This window comes from Sardina pilchardus, chromosome 16, assembly GCF_963854185.1.
Source record: "Sardina pilchardus chromosome 16, fSarPil1.1, whole genome shotgun sequence".
Classification (NCBI taxonomy): domain Eukaryota; kingdom Metazoa; phylum Chordata; class Actinopteri; order Clupeiformes; family Clupeidae; genus Sardina; species Sardina pilchardus.
The window spans coordinates 24,031,500-24,043,999 of NC_085009.1; the positions used below are offsets into that span (position 1 = coordinate 24,031,500).

Here is a 12,500-nt window from a genome sequence, read left to right on the forward strand (position 1 = left end):
CATCCAATCAGAACATGTGGAACATTGGACCAAAGTTGCATCATATCAAGTTGATTATTGTTATGCTTTGTCTTCAATATGAAACATTTAAATGTAGAGGATATGCGTTTCACAACAGACCAAGTTTACAGGATCCACGCTCAACAAAGCCTACTTGGTACTGTGTGTACTGAGCTTCTTATGAAATATTAATCACAAAAGTACATACACAGCCCTTGAAAAATACACATGAATTGTAGCTTGTATGTATAGAACAAAACAATGAAAAAGACATTGCACAGAAATTCAAAAGACAGCAACCATTTGAGTGTACCGTCATCGAGTGAACCATTTTCTGAGTATTCAAAAAGACTTTCCCCCAGCACATCTAAGTGCACATACATAACAGAGAAGACAGCGTACCGAGACTGGAGTTGCCCTTGACGACAGTGATTGTCCTCTCAAAGTTGCTCCCGATGGTGGCTGGCGAAGACTCCACCTCCTCTATAAGGGACCCGGCGTCCTGAAACAGATGGAGTTTATGGAGGAGAGGCACTTGACTTTCAACAGCCTCCTCACGAGCATCTCTAAGGGCCGCGCGAGGTTAGCTTGAGAGGCGGAGGAGAAAGTGGAGCTGTGGGGCGACTACAATCAGGCAGAACTACTTTGGTTCTGAAGGATCGGCGTAGTGGGGGACAGGGGAAAGACACACACACACAAATACACACACACACAGTCACACACAATACATGCAATGCATGCTGTCGTCAAACATGATTGCCGTTCTTTGCTAGGTGTTTGGTCCTTCCCGTCATGCATGCAATAGATGAAACCGATCATGCATGCATTGTGAATCACTCTCTTATTCACACCAATGCACGGGGTCATTGCCTGAAGAACGTGAGGAAAAGGAAAGACGGGCGGAGGCTGTGTTTTTTTTTTTAACGTTCACAACAACGTTCACATCACGCTTTTACCTGGCCAAACTCATTACTGTCGGCGAGATACGAGCTTTGGACCAGTCCGGCGCCCAGATCGCACAGATCGCTCAGGTCCATCGGCATGTGCGCTAGCGCGTCGGACTCCGCTTTAGCGTCCGAAAATCCCGCCGACGCGGCCAACGCCAGCGACTCCATTTGGTTCGGCTGGAGATCGGCAAACAGGCCCGGCGGAGGCGGCGTCTGCAGCGGCAGCGCCACCGGCCCAGACAGCCCCTGTCCCTGCCCCAGGACCCTGCCCCCGACCCGGGGTTGGGAGAAGAGCAGAGGGCCCTCATCGGGGGCGAACGCCTGGGGCTCCAGGAGGTCGCCCACCTCCACCTCCACCACCGCCGCCGCTGCTGCCGCTGCTGTGCCAGGCGGTGGCAGGAAGGGCGGGTAGTCGGGGAACGCCTCCAGACGCCCGTTGCGCTGAGCAAAACAAACCACATCGCCTAAATCCACCAGCTTTCGGACGGGTGGTCACAAAGAGACATTTGATATCCCTCGTTAATTTCTCACTCTATCTATCTTCTGTTTGGTAAGGACCCAAGCGATCACAGGCATCGGGGGGAGGCGGGGAGGGGGAGATTGGGGGGGGGGGGGTGAGTGATGGGAGCAGGCGGCCCATTTCTCTGAGAGGCACAGGCACTTCAGAAATATATAGTCTGCAGTTTTTATCTCCTCTGATAGGATTCAGTGGAGCTGTGACTGCAGCCCTATGAAGCCCTACAAAGATTCCTCTAGCATCCGATAGAGAGAGAGAGAGAGAGAGAGAGAGAGAGAGAGATAGAGAGAGAGAGTGAGAGAGATGGCTTGAATGAGAAAACCATAGGGTCCCAGCATCAGAAATTACAGTGAAGAGGAGAGCTATTGAGGGGATTCTCTTGAGAACAGCAATTTCCTCTCCTATGTGTGTGTGTGTGTGTGTGTGTGTGTGTGTGTGTGTGTTGGGGGGGGGGGTGAGAAGAAGAGTTACGGATGCTACTGGGGACTAGTTATGGGGAGGAATGTAAGAATTTTAGAGAGGATATCTAAAAGTGTTTTGACACTGATGACTAGGAACACTAAACTCTGCATAATCACACTGAAACAAGTAAGACCATTAATCATTAAAAAACAAACAGTCAGTGTTGTTTTGCTAAGTGCTACGCCTGCAACAGAGCTCTTCCATTGCCTTGCCACTGCAGCATTTACATCAGCAAGTTCAGAGGAAGTAGCTTGTGATACAGTATGCTTCCATTTCAACCTGAATGTACTCAGCAAGTATTTCTTAATTGGACTTAATAAATAAGTAACGCACCGACACACGGACAGCAGTAGGACAACGACAGAATGAGCATCACATTGCATTTGAATGTCGACTTTTACAGTGTTAAATGAAAGACACATAAAACGAGCAAAGTCGTCAGTCTCCTTTTACAGCAATGGATACGAGGCATCAGTGACTCAGCAAGCTCAGACAGACAGACAGACAGAGACAGAGAGAGGTAGCTATACAGACAGACAGACAGAGACAGAGAGAGGTAGCTATACAGACAGACAGACAGACAGACAGCTAGGTAGGTCAGCCTTGATGTCTCCAAATAGAGACATCTGTTTCGGGCAGTTGAGAGACAAAGAATACAGTGAGTGGACTCATCACATCACACAGATGCTGTCTGCTATCGGGTTTACCTGGGGGGTGTAGAAATCTGGCATGGCTAATAATGCTCCAGGTGTGAGTTTACCTGGGGCGTAGACGCTGGCATGGTTAATTATAGTCCAGGTGTGAGTTTACCTGGGGCGTAGAGTAGACTCTGGCATGGTTAATGATAGTCCAGGTGTGAGTTTACCTGGGCCGTAGAGTAGACGCTGGCATGGTTAATGATAGTCCAGGTGTGAGTTTACCTGGGCCGTAGAGTAGACGCTGGCATGGTTAATGATAGTCCAGGTGTGAGTTTACCTGGGGCGTAGACGCTGGCATGGTTAATGAAAAGTCCAGATCGGTGCTGCAGGTGCTTCCGTGGAGGGCGATCATGGACGCCTGGAAGGCCTCGTCCTCCTCGTCGGGGAAGTGCCGCTCAAACAGCTTCTCGTCCGTCAGATCCGAGTCGTTGGCATCAATCTGTGCCAAGTATAACGGGGGTGGAGGGCGGTTAAGCTCGAAGCAGAATTTGAGAAACGCCAGCTAGCACAGGACTGTAATGAAACTGCTTGATGACGTGACATCTCTGGTGAGAAGCTTAATGTGACGCTATTATGTTCTAAATTCAATCTCACTTGTTTAATGCTCAGTTCATTACATTTTTTTGCTGTAATGTCTAACACACCCAAATCAGATTATGGAGATTATAGCTCTCTTTTATGTAAGACCAGCCTAGTCTATACTGCTCGTTCTTTGGTTGTGTTGAACAAAAAGTGACTGAGTTATTGTACGGATGCTGATGGGTGAAAGGCCTTGCACAAGCAAACATGCTACACTGTGGCCGAACTACAACAAGACAGTTAACCTGTCGACTTAAGTCTCTTTTTTTTGGCTCCATGACTACTTTTTCTACTGTACGTTGGCTTCCTCAAGTAGCCTCTGGTTCATATCTGAACTGCAGTTTGGGACTGACCAAAGCCGGCTCGGCCCGGAATAGAAGGCCGTCGGTGGGCTCCGGTTCGTCCTTTCCTCTCAACACCAGACTGGTGAAGATGAGAGACAGGTCTTGGGACGAAGGCCCTCCGACCTCATCCTCCGTCTGCGGAGACACGGCAGGTGAGACCACACAGAGTCCACGACATCGACTGACCATCACCCCGACGTCAGACCCATGAGGGGGTGTTGAAGGCCCTTTGCACACTGCCCCAGATAACAGACTTCTGATGTTCGCCTATTGAAATGACCCAAAAGCCGCCATCTTTGCCCATATAAGGAGGTCCGGGTCTTCTTATATGGTCAAAGATGGCAGCTTGGGGTTCTTTTTGTAGGTGAACTTCAGAGGTCTATAACCAGCTACGTCCAACATTATAAAGCTGACTGAAGTTGCTTGCAGTCTGTCTTTAGAATGTTCAGAAAACCAACTGCCAACACCATGACATTTACCTGACAAGGTAGCTTTGTGGTTCCTGACTGGACATGTCAAGCTTGACAAATTCCATCCGACAAAAACGCCAACAAACACAAAGAGACACAATGATGCAACCGTTGGCGTTGGTTGGCGTTGGTCAGCATTTGTTTTGGGTAGTGTGCAAACGCCTTAACGCCCCTTTCACACTGGACCAACCCTCTCCAGCAAACTCCACACCCCATCCAGTGTTCTGAAGGTGACTGTTGAGCTTTGAAATGAAGTAAGACCAACTGACATTTGCATCACACACCAATAAACTGCATATTGACCTGCTAAGTCATGATAGCTATTAGCCGTGTTTGTGGGACTTTGCTGGAGTTTGTTGGGGGTTGTTGGTTGTTTGTCCACTACTGTGTGAATGGGCCTTTGGCGTCTTTAAGTTTGTCTCTGATGACCCAATATTTGATTGTCCCCATTCATTTGAAATCGCCACAGTGTTAGCATGTTAAGAGTGCAAGGCATGCTAGCTTGATTGATTGTGACTGGGGGAGGAAGGAGAGAGATTTGCAGCGCTGCAAAGTGAATTGATTTTCTTGTTTTTGAGTGAATCAGCGTGGAGAAATTCTAGCGAGTTAGACACAGGCTTCAGCTCCTACACTCTAGCCACACACACACACACACACACACACGAACACGAACACGAACACGAACACACACACACACACACACACACACACACACACACACACACACACACACACACACACACACACACACACACACACACACACACACACACACACACACACACACACACACACACACACACACACACACACACACACACACACACACACACACACACACACACACACACACACACACACACACACACACACAGCCCTGCCAAGGCAGTTATTTAAAGAAATCTGACAGGATTACCCAAGTTGCGTTCAATTTAGAGCGGTGAAGCAAGACAAAGGACGGCAGGCCGCTCTCAAACAACCACACCAGAGAGGAATATCCTCCCGGGACCTTCGGAAACTTTTCCCACACACACACACACACACACACACACACACACACACACACACACTGCCCTTGACATCCCACCACATAACATTGCTGGCAACAGCCGACTAGCCCACAAGACAAGACAGAGCGCACTCTATAGCTCTACAGCTTTATCTGGAGAACAGCCAGCGGTTCTCACAAACAGGCAGGATGGCCCCACGCCCCACGCGAACGGACTCCTCAGATATGAGTGTTTTTCAATAAAGCACAGCAAATTCCCCAAATAGTTCTGTAATCCTTTAGGCGGAGAAAAAAAAATATATATCTGCAGCGTAGGCATTTAGCAATATGGTGCAATGGAGAACAAACAGCTTGAACTGCCTCAAAGCACCAAACGTGCAAGGGTTGCAAGTGTGACAGCCCTCAGCATTAAACATTTAAACTGCCTGTAAAGGAATCCAGTTACTGGGGCACTGATCCGCTAAGATACCACGCACACAAACACGCGCACACACACACACACATGCACACACACACACACACACACACACACACACACACAGACACACAGACACACACACACACACACACACACACACACACACACACACACACACACACACACACACACACACACACACACACACACACACACACACACGAACGCTCTGCCACACATGTCTACCATTAGAACACACGCAGTAGCAACTCCATCCACTGCAGCAGCAGCGGTAAGGAGAGAATAAAAAGTGATTTCTTACAGGCAGAGGCTTGGACACCCCGATGTGGACCTTGCCCATGGGGGCCCCTTTGAGGGCCTGCACGGCATCCTCCAGGCTGGCGTCCTCCAGGTTGGTCTTGTTGACGAACATGAGACGGTCTCCAGGAAGCAGCCGACCGTCCAGCTCCGCCACGCCGTCGGGGACCAGCGAGCGAATGACGATGACCGTCTTCGCCGGGTCCACCGGGTCCTGTTACAGGTGCAGAGTCATGTGACACGTGACACTCGCTTCTGGCGTCAGTCGGGGGGGGGGGGGGGGGGGGGGGTTGGGGGGAGCGAACGCATTAATATGGTAACTATACAACAAATAAGGAGATATGATTCTCCAGTGTAGAAACTGAACCATACTAATACTGAACCGTATAATTAAAGTATAAAGATAGATAGATAGATAGATAGTTAGATAGATAGATGGATAGATAGATACATTAGTTAGAAAGTTAGATAGATAGATAGATAGATAGATAGATAGATAGATAGATAGATAGATAGATAGATAGATACTTTATTGATCCCCAAGGGGAAATTCAAGGAACAATCCCAAGGTAAAGTATTGCATTATCATAGTCATAATGTGATTATGTAATTTTGCCTATGACAGGGCAATAATACTAGCTTATCGTCTGTAAGGGCAACACATCCCACACACTCTACTCACACCCACACGTAAACAAACAACATGCTCACAGTATAACACCAAGGGCACACATTCTGGGAAACATGCATAGACAACAATTCTTGAACCTATTTTCTTTTTAACCAGCATCCAAAAATTCTAAACATCACTTCAAATGCTGCACTTACAGACAGGCTATTAATATGCTAATGCTAACAACAACATGCCTGTTATTTTTGCTATACTTCTTATTTGACAGGATCATGAAGAGATGACAGGCCATGAGTGAGGAAGAGAGATGGGGTTTAGGCAGAGCATGTTTATGGTATGGCTCACTGAAATTAATGCTGTGCCATGGATCCCCACCAATATGCAAAAAGTCATTCAACTCATGTAAATCAGGTAATCCACACCATTCATACCATCCACATTCCGCACACACACACACACACACATGCACACACACACACACACACAAACACACACACACACTTTACAGGACATTACAGTACAGCACTGCTAATAATCAACTGTATCAGTGACGACCCTTCGGTTTGAAACAGAGGCAAAAAGTAACAAAAAGAAAAAAAATCTATTTGAAACTCCATGCCTCAGCGTTCAACTATGAATGTGGTAAGATAATAGCTGCCTATGCATGCAAGCAGCTTAGCCTTTTTGAGCCGAATGACATGAGGTTCATAAACTTGCTTTCGTAAGACTTCCCTCCTAAACGAGGCACGGGGCAGATACACTGACCTCTGCACAATTATTCAGCTTGGCCAGCGCCTGTAGCAACCACACGGCACCGCACAGCACAGCACAGCACAGCACAGCACAGCACACGCAGAGCACAACACTCACACACACACACACACACACACACACACACACACTGCACCGCACACACACACACACACACACACACACACACACACACACACACACACACACACACACACACACACACACACACACACACAGTATACACCTATACACACACACACACACACACACACACACACACACACACACACACACACACACACACACACAGTCATCCCTAGCTTCTGCTGACCGTGCGTTGAGTCGCCCCTTACCTGGTAGTCCAGGATGCTGAAGCCCAGCCCCATCTCCCCTTTCTCCAGCTCCATGTCCTGCACGTCCGTCTCCCACATGGCCAAGGGGGAGGCCAGAGGCTCGTCCGCCATGCTGGGGTCCCGCACCACACCGCCGCCACCGCCGCCGCCACCGCCCACGCCCGCGCCCTTCCCCGATTCGCCGGGAGACAGGAAGTCCTCCAGCTCAGCGCACACCTAAGTATCCAGAACAATCCCATAACAACAGTATTAATGACAGTGGTGCTTCTGCAGATTAAGTGCTATTACTGTAAGAGCCTCGCTCCTGCAGTTCAGTTCGACTAGGAGAGTTTAGCTTCCACCAACACTAACAACAACCCCTGTGGCTATGAACTACACAAAGCACAAATATCGGCTCAGTATACTAAACTACACACTTAGATACACTAAAGTATACACAAAGAGTGGGTAAGTACATTAAAGTGTACACAAACACTGACTAAGTGTATTCTAAAATATACACAAACACTGACTGAGTGTATTCTAAAATATACGCAACCACTGACTAAGTGTATTCTAAATTCTAGAGTACTTAGCCAATCTTTGTGTATACTGTATCTTAAAATATACACAAAGGTTGACTAAGTACTCAAAAATGTATAAAAAGACTGGCAAGGTATACTCAAGTATACACAAAGACTGCGTACTTTACTCAGCATATACTACACTGGGACATGTTTTGGATAAAAGCCACTGCTAAATGGGCACAACAGGAGAAGGAACTGACAAGTTTCACTGCATTCTTTGATTTGGCAATGATATGCATGTGACAAATACAACTCCTTGTATCCTTGTATCCTTGTAAATGGATAATAACAAATAAAGTATTACTTCAATTTCAACATGCTTTGAATAAAAAATGCTACGAATGTGATACTAAATGGATGCATGTATATGGAATACAATACAATAATCCACAAAACATGGCTTGCCTATCTACAGTATCCTGTGTGCTTCACTATGCTGTTCTCCACTCTGCCCTGAGTGACTTATAACATGTGCTAATTCTCCACCCTAGCCTGAGTGACTTATAACATGTGCTAATTCTCCGCCCTGGCCTGTGACTTATAACATGTGCTAATTCTCCACTTCATCATAAAAAAAGCACATCCTCGAGGTCTCCTCCAATCATGCACGTCCAAGCAAATGAGGTGGCGGATGTCCGCCCGCTCGTACGTACACACACACACCTACACACACCCACACACACCCACACACATACCCACACACACTCATATTCTCTCTCTCATACACACAATCTCTCTCTCTCTCTCTCTCTCTCAATCTCTCTCTCTCTCTCTTTCACACACACACACACACACACACACACACACACACACACACACACACACACTCTGTGTCTGCTGCTCTGCTCCCGCACCACTTTGCTGAGCTATCACTCGAGGTGTTCAACTGAGCTGTGCTGCGCTGAGCTGCACGGAGAGGAGACTCGTTTCAGCATTAATGAACTGTCATACCTCCCCCTCTCAACCCCCCCGAATAATCCCCCCTCATCACAGCAAAATCTCTCAGCTCTCAGTGTGTGTGTGTGTGTGTGTGTGTGTGTGGGTGGGTGTAGGTGTGTGTGTGTCTGCTCGAAGGAGGGCAGCTGAAATCTGTCACCTAGTAAACCGTATTAGCAGGAGCCAGGGGAGAACGTCATGCATTACACAAAAGATATCCATGATTATATTCATAGCAATCTGATTTCTCATCGGAATTATCATTTTCAGTGACAATCTTAGCAGAGTCAAATTAAAAAAGTGTTTGGAAATATATCAAAGATGACAAAAAAAAAAAAAAAAAAAAAACAATTAAAGCAATTAAAATGTTTTGGTACATTCATTTTTGGTAATTTTGTTAAACCACCTCACTGATTTCTTTATTCAATAAATGTTACTACAGCAAGGTATCTGTCTAATGCTGTCAAAATTAATGTAATAATCATTTTTTAAAATAACAATATAAAAACTAAAAAACTAAAAAACTAATTTATTGTGGGTGAACACAATTGAGCCTCGTTCACTATCAGAGGCTATACTAAGCGCAGCTATACATTTAGCTGACACTTGTTTTGCCCAAGTAACTTACATATACTGTATCAACTACTGTATATTACAAGGAGCAACTTGGGGTTAAGTTCCTTGCTCAAAGGCACAACGGTGGAAGCTGGGAATTGAACCGACCACTTTCAGGCTACTGCACGCTAGCCCAGCTCCTTAACCACCGCCCCTGACATGTTAGCAAGGGGTAAGAGGGCTGAAGAACGCTCCAAATCTAGCCCAACATTTTGGCAAGGAATGAATATGGCGGTCAAAAAGGCATGATCATTTCTCCAAAAGGGTATTTTTGTAAAAGAGTCCAAGACCATGTCGGCTACCTTTGTGGCGGCGTCCGTGGCGACCTCCTCCAGTCCCAATTGGCCGGCGTCCCTGTCCGTCGGCAGTGGCAACAGGGGGGCGGGCCGGCAACAGGCCACGTAAACAAAGACGGGTAGCTCCTTGAGGATGCTCACCACCTCCTTGTGGGTCTCGCCGATAAGAGGGATCCCATTGACCTGCAACACGCATCAATCACTGGTGGGCCCTTCACAAGAGGACAGTGTCCTGACACACCAGCAGAAACAATGGGACAATGGAAGCATGCCCCCTGATGGATACAATCCCAGGCTTTCTGGTGGTGGAAAATGGATGTGTTTTTTGTTGTGTGCGCTTTGTGGCTAGAGGGATTTGAGCGGCCAAAGGAACAGCGATTGGACAGGGGTCCCCCTGGTGGGACTTGAGTCGGGTTTCTATTTTACAGCCTGTCATTTAATATCAGCCTGGATTTAATTTAATTTTGTCTTCATTTTCACACTATTATGCAGCTGTAATTCAATTTCAATGCAATGCCATTCTGTATGTGACTTTGGTTTGGTGAAGCTACAGTATTTCCACTAATGTGCTTTAAACACAATCAAATCCTGTGCGATTTAACAGTTTGCTTCTGTCAAACTGGTGTCAGGCAGGCTTTTCCATAGGAGTAGCTACTGAGTAAATGGAAAGAATTGAACATGAATGTGAATACTATGTGAATACTATGTCTATGTGACTAGGATGTGTGTAGCTATGAGTGTAGTAATTCCCAGGTTGGTAAATGATCCGTAGTTCCGGATTAATCATATCACTAAATGTACTGTACTGTATAGGCATAGTTTTGTTTATGTGTGTGTGTGTGTGTGTGTGTGTGCTTATATGTGTGCGTGTATTTGTGTGTGTATGTGTGTGTGTGTGTGCGCGTGTGTGTGTGTGTGTGTGTGTGTGTGTGTGTGTGTGTGTGTGTGTGTGTACACATGTGTTTATGTGTGTGTACGTGTGCGTGTGTGTGTGTGCGTGCGTGCACATGTGTGTGTGTGTGTGTGTGTGTGTGTGTGTGTGTGTGTGCATGCACATGTGTGTGTGTGTGTGTGTGTGTGTGTGTGTGTGTGTGTGTGTGTGTATGTGTGTGTGTGTGTGTGTGCACATATGTGTGTGTGTTTGTGCATATGTGTGTGTGTGTGTGTGTGTGTGTGTACACATGTGTTTATGTGTGTGTGCGTGTGCGTGCACATGTGTGTGTGTGTGCGCATATGTGTGTGTGTTTGTGCATATGTGTGTGTGTGTGTGTGTGTGTGTGTGTGTGTGTGTGTGTGTGTACACATGTGTTTATGTGTGTGTGCGCATATGTGTGTGTGTGTTTGTGCATATGTGCATATGTGTGTGTGTGTGTGTGTGTGTGTGTGTGTGTCCGTGTGTGTCTGACCTCGAGCAGCTCGTCTCCGCTGTAGAGTTTGCCGCAGCGCCCCACGGGCCCCTCGGGCAGCACGGAGCGGATGTAGTGGTGCCCCCCGCTGGCCTCCAGACTGATGCCCAGGCCACTGCTCTCACTGAACTTCTCCACCTGCGCCACCTGCCACACACACACACACACACACGTGCGCGCGCACACACACACACACACACACACACACACACACACGTAAACACACACACACACACACACGTAAACACACACACACACACACACACACACATACACACACACAAACACACGCACACATATAAGCACACACACACACACACACACACACACACACACACACACACACACACACACACACACACGTAAACACACACACACACACACACACACACACACGTAAACACACACACACACACACACACACACATACACACACACAAACACACGCACACATATAAGCACACACACACACACACACACACACACACACACACACACACACTCAAAAGCTTAACTCGATTTTTAAGGAAATATGAATATGTATTTCTGGACTCCTCTCTCATACACATATGTATCTCTCTCTCTCTCATCGTTGTCCAATAGGAAGTTAGTGCAACAGGCTACAGCGCTCGTGCCATGTACGGGTCCGAGTGCCTATGGGGACCCAGGTTCAATTCCGACCTGCGGTCATTTCCCGAACCCACCCCATCTCTCTCTCCCACTTGCTTCCTGTCTCTCTCTACTGTCCTATATGAATAAAGGCAAAAAGCCCCCAAAAATTACTTAAAAAAAATAAATTTGCTTTCTTCAAATTGAAAGTTGCCCTTTCAACAAGCTTCTCAGATATGGGCATTTCTAGAAACTTTTTTGTCGAGCAGCTCCTCAATACATCCAGACAGAAGCTGATTGTGAAAAGTGCAGCCCAGGACCCTGTGTATTTACTATCACTTTGTAGATGAAAGTGCAGCCCAGGACCCTGTATACTTACTACCACTTCGTTGCTGGGCCCGAGAGCATTCTGCCACCTCTTCATCAACTCTTCCTCCTCCAAAGCAGTTAGCTTTATTCCTTAAGTACAAACAAAGAGAACGTATTACAGGCAAAAACATTAGCAAAATGTAATAAAACAAGAATAACCAGTAATCACAGGAACACAGTGGCATTTGTTTTTCTTAAAATATG

General features: G+C 46.8%; 1 protein-coding gene across 1 annotated transcript in view; it reads right to left on the reverse strand.

The window, feature by feature from the left end:
- LOC134059606 (multiple PDZ domain protein) overlaps positions 1-12,500 on the reverse strand; it is a 108,990-nt gene that overhangs the window by 49,983 nt on the left and 46,507 nt on the right. Inside the window, exons 13-20 of the mRNA XM_062516050.1 lie at positions 12,307-12,386; positions 11,319-11,465; positions 9,919-10,095; positions 7,500-7,715; positions 5,767-5,976; positions 3,557-3,682; positions 2,902-3,063; positions 403-502 (exon numbers count right to left, since the gene is read on the reverse strand). Of these exons, the coding sequence (XP_062372034.1) occupies positions 403-502; positions 2,902-3,063; positions 3,557-3,682; positions 5,767-5,976; positions 7,500-7,715; positions 9,919-10,095; positions 11,319-11,465; positions 12,307-12,386 (1,218 nt within the window). The remainder of the gene's footprint in view (positions 1-402; positions 503-2,901; positions 3,064-3,556; positions 3,683-5,766; positions 5,977-7,499; positions 7,716-9,918; positions 10,096-11,318; positions 11,466-12,306; positions 12,387-12,500) is intronic.